The 4381-nt window shown below is 37.8% G+C and overlaps 1 protein-coding gene across 1 annotated transcript; it reads left to right on the top strand.

Annotated features, from left to right (window-relative positions):
* The first annotated feature begins 1757 nt into the window (after positions 1-1757).
* Positions 1758-2282, top strand: LOC149580476 (uncharacterized). Its single transcript, XM_089804669.1, has one exon. The coding sequence runs from the start codon at positions 1758-1760 to the stop codon at positions 2280-2282; it is 525 nt and encodes a 174-aa protein (XP_089660795.1).
* The last annotated feature ends 2099 nt before the right edge of the window (positions 2283-4381 follow it).

Below are 4381 nucleotides of genomic sequence, written 5' to 3'. Positions count from 1 at the left end.
TCAAGGAAAAAATTCCCTAAGTTTTCAAGAGATGGGAAGGTTACTACTGATGAACATATAAAGCTTTCTTTGCAGCTACCCACATCCTTGGTATTGGGCATGAAGATGTAGCTATGAGATTATTCGTAGAAACTCTCATTGATAGTGCTGCGGATTGGTTTTATCACCTAGCTAATGGTTCGATTACTGATTGGGACACATTGAGAACTGCATTTGAAGATAGGTTTAAGATTGCGGAAGATGAACATGCCCTGTTGACACAGCTTACATCTATCAAGAAACAACCAACTATGAGTATGAGAGACTTTGCTGCAAGCTTTAATAAAATTGTTAGTAGGATCCCAACTGCTGCCAGACCAATTGCAGGTAATTTAAAAACTTTCTTCATAAGTGCAATGCCTCCTAATATTAATTATGATCTAAGAAGAGCAAGACTTACTGATTTAGCTGATGCACAAAAGAAAGCTATTGAATGTGAAGATGATTTAATTTCTGCGGGAAAGCGGAAACGTGAACTTCATGCTAAGGGAAGTTCAAGAAAATCTACATAATTTTAAGAGATGATATAAAAATTGTCAAATGAGTTGGTGGCTATAAAGAAACAATTGCCAACATTGAACAATCCTTACCAGCAGGGTTACCAGAATGCACCCGGGAGAAAAAATGAGAGTAAGTTTCCACAACTTACAGGACCGCAACCTAGGTTGCAAATTGAAGTGGCACCAAAGAAGGGAAATATGTGCATCTTTCATCTAACCACGGATCATGACAGTGAAAGTTGCCCGAAAATAACCCGCATGATGCAATTAATGTCTACCAGTGAGCTAAGTAACGCAACTAATGTTTCAGAAACTGATTCCTATCACAATGGAAACTATGAAAATTTATTCTTGGAATATGAATCAGATTCTAAAACCAAGGGAGAATGTTACACAACCATTGATGGGACTTCGTACACAGTGCTCACTCGAGGACAGAAACAGAAGAGTTCGTCTTCAAGTCATGCTCAAAGAAGTGGCTCTGGACCGTCAACAAGTAATGCACCTGCTAGCGATGAGGTACCTGCTTCACATGTGGGTAAGTTTGAATCATCTTTTGATTTTATCCGTTTCTATGAAGAATCAAAGATTCAAATTTCTGCCATTGATTATTTAAGGACACATCCTATTGAGCTTAAGAAGTTAATAGACCGTTGCAAAGGAAATTCAATGGATGCAAATTATAATGTAGTGGTTGAAGGGGAGGAAACCTTAACATCTGGTATATTTGATTAGAAAGACCCAATAATTTTGGCAACTTCACCTGGGTAAAAGCCTAAGCCTTTTTACATTTCCTTGTATATTAATGGGTGTAAGCTCAGTAATTGCATAATAGATTCAGGTGTCTTATATAATGTCATGCCTTATTCTGTAGCCAAAGCCTTAGGTCTTAACCTTACTAAGGTGCATGGAAGATGTTACTCAGTGGATTCTAAGCAAGTCCCTTTGCTTGGATAAATCAAAGATGCACAAGTAGCTCTAGCTGCACACCCAGAAAAGAAATTACTATTAACTATCCTGGTAGTTGATATTCCAGCAAGTTATGGGCTCCTTTTGAGTAGAAGTTTCTGTCGAGACTTAGGAGTTGAAATCAAGCTAGACTGGTCTCAAGCTGTGATACCAATTGGTAATAAGAAGGTCAAGTTGGAACTCGAGGAAAAAGTGAAATTTATAGTCTTAAAGTCAGATGACCCCAAGGCCCAAATTCTATATTAGGAAATGGAGTTTGAAAATTATATGTTTTTTACTGAGGAAGAATCATGTAAACAAATGAATGAAAGTCTGGATGAGAAGGTCTTCGATGAAAACAAAGATGTTTCTGGCATTTGGACACTTGAATTTGATGGGAGTTGTGCTTCCTTAGGTTCTAGAGCTGGTGTGGTATTGATATCCCCAAAAGGAGAAACTAAGCCCTTAGCCTTCAAACTAGAATTTGGGAACACCAATAATACAATAGAATATGAAGCTTTGATATTAGGGATAGCTACTGCAAAAGAAAGGGGAATAAAAATCCTAAAGGCTCAAGGTGATGCTGAGTTGATAGTAAGGCAGGTCAAGGGACAATATTCAGTGAAGAATCATAAGTTGAAGAATTATAGAAATAGGGTGTGGGACGAGATAGAAGGTTTGGACACTTTCTCTATTAAAGCTGTGCCAAGAGAGACGAACACAAAGGCTGACTCACTTGCAGTTTCTGCATCCTTGTTGTTGCCTCATCCAGATTTCAAAGATAAGAAATACTAGATTGAAATTATATATCGTTCCGCTGTCCCAGATAATTTAGAATCTTGGCAAGTATTCAATGATGATAAGAGTTTGCAACTATTCCTGGAGAACGACCAGTCTAGTTCTGAAACCGAGTCCGGTGGAAATGACGAATAGAGCAAAAATGGGAAAATTTAGTTGAAAGGAAACATTATTCCCCCATATTTTGTAACCTTGGAAAAGCTATTCAATAGACATGATGCTTATATTAAACAGAAAAGAATAGAGAAAGGCTCTACCTCAAGCCGATATGGAGGAGTTAACATTGGAGATGTTGATAATCCTAAAATAATTAATATTGAAAAATGTTGTACTCCTAAAGAAATTGAGGTTGCAAAGGAGTTATTAGAAGAATATAAAGATGTCTTTGCTTGGAGCTATGAAGAACTAAAGAGCTATAGGGAAGGAGAGGTGAAACATCAAATTCCCCTCAAACCAGGTGTAGTACCCTTTTGGCAAAAACAGAGAAACTATAATCTGAAAGTCGCAGATGCCATCTTCCAAGAAGTGGAGAAAATGTTAAAAGCAAGGATCATTATCCCATTCATCATTCCACCTGGATTGCCAATATTGTGCCCATCAAGAAGAAGAATGGAGAGATAAGGATTTGTGTTGATTTTCGAAACTTGAATCAAGCATCTCTCAAAGATAATTTTTCCCTTTCAAATATGGACCATTTGTTACAAACAGTCACTGGATCGGAGATGATGTCCATGCTCGATGGCTTTTCAGGTTATAACCAAGTTGAAGTGGAAGGGAAAGATCAACACAAGATGGCGTTCACTACCCCTTGGGGTACATTTGCTTATCATAGGATGCCTTTCAGATTGATTAACGCTGGAGCCACATTCCAAAGGTGTATGAGTAAGACCTTTGCTGATATGAAAGATAGGATTATAGTCATATACCTAGATGACCTTACTGTGTTCTCAAAGAAAAGGAAAGATCATATGGAGGATTTAAGAAAAGTGTTACAGAGATGTAGAGAACATGGTATTTCCCTCAACCCAAAGAAGTCAATTTTCTATGTGACTGAAGGAAAACTCCTCGAACATTATGTGTCCCAGGAAGGCATTAGAATTGATCCTGGCAGAATAAAGGCCATCCAGAGATTAAGTTTTCCCGTAAATAAAACAAGGGTTAAGTCTTTCTTCGAACAAGTGAATTTCGTCAGGAGGTTTGTTCCTGATTTTGTAGAGACCACTAAACATATAGTGGATATGATGAAAGGGAATTTGAATTTCAAATGGAATGAGGCGGGAAAATGAGCTTTTCAAGATATTAAAACTACAATTGCTAATGCTCCAGTGTTATGCCATCCTAATTATAAACAAAACTTCATTATTTATTGTTATGCCTCAGAACATACATTGTTAGCTATCCTCGTGTAGGAGAACAACAAAGGAATCCAAGCTCCCATTGCTTTCATGAGCGTACCCTTAAAGAGTCACAAACTAAAGTATTCGCAAATTGAAAAGCACACTTTTGCAGTGGTAAAAGCTCTTAAAATTTTTTGTTTCTATATTTTACATTCACATTCAATAGTCCGTGTCCCAAATGTAGCTGTGAAGAGCGTGTTGGTGCAGCAAGATATAGATTGTAATGCAAGAGGAGCATGGGTGGCAAAGATACAAGAATATGATATCAAGATTAAACCTACTAAGCTGATAAGAGGGAATGCTCTATGTAGAGAAATTGCAAAGAACAAGACCACTAGAGAACCTGAAGAATCGAATGGGAAGCAGTTGGTGCTCGCAGTAGGTCTGTATGACTCTTGGTTTGAGAATATTTCTTACTTTCTAACATATGGTGAATGTCCAGAAGGTCTAAATGCAAAGCAAAGAAGAGACCTTAGATTGAGAGCTGCCAAATATGTGATTTGGGATGGTAAGCTTTTCAAAAGGGCTATTGATGGTACATTCCTAAGATGTGTAGACAAGCCATAGCAAGAGAAGCTGTTGAAGATGTTTCATGATGAAGCTTGTGGAGGACACTTCTCTTCTTCAGTCACGACCTTCAAGATATTGAGACAATGCTATTCCTGGCTTGGGATGTTCAAAGATGCATATGCCTGGGTA

Source organism: Cupressus sempervirens, chromosome 1 (genome assembly GCF_028749045.1).
Source record: "Cupressus sempervirens isolate cs-2001-9-10 chromosome 1, ASM2874904v1, whole genome shotgun sequence".
In the NCBI taxonomy this organism is placed as follows: domain Eukaryota; kingdom Viridiplantae; phylum Streptophyta; class Pinopsida; order Cupressales; family Cupressaceae; genus Cupressus; species Cupressus sempervirens.
Note: the sequence above shows the minus strand (reverse complement) of the source record. Positions and strands in the feature narration are given on the sequence as shown.

Coding starts and splice junctions, on each gene's coding strand:
- LOC149580476 (XM_089804669.1), top strand. CDS start 1,758: ATGGAGTTTGAAAATTATATGTTTTTTACTGAGGAAGAATCATGTAAA.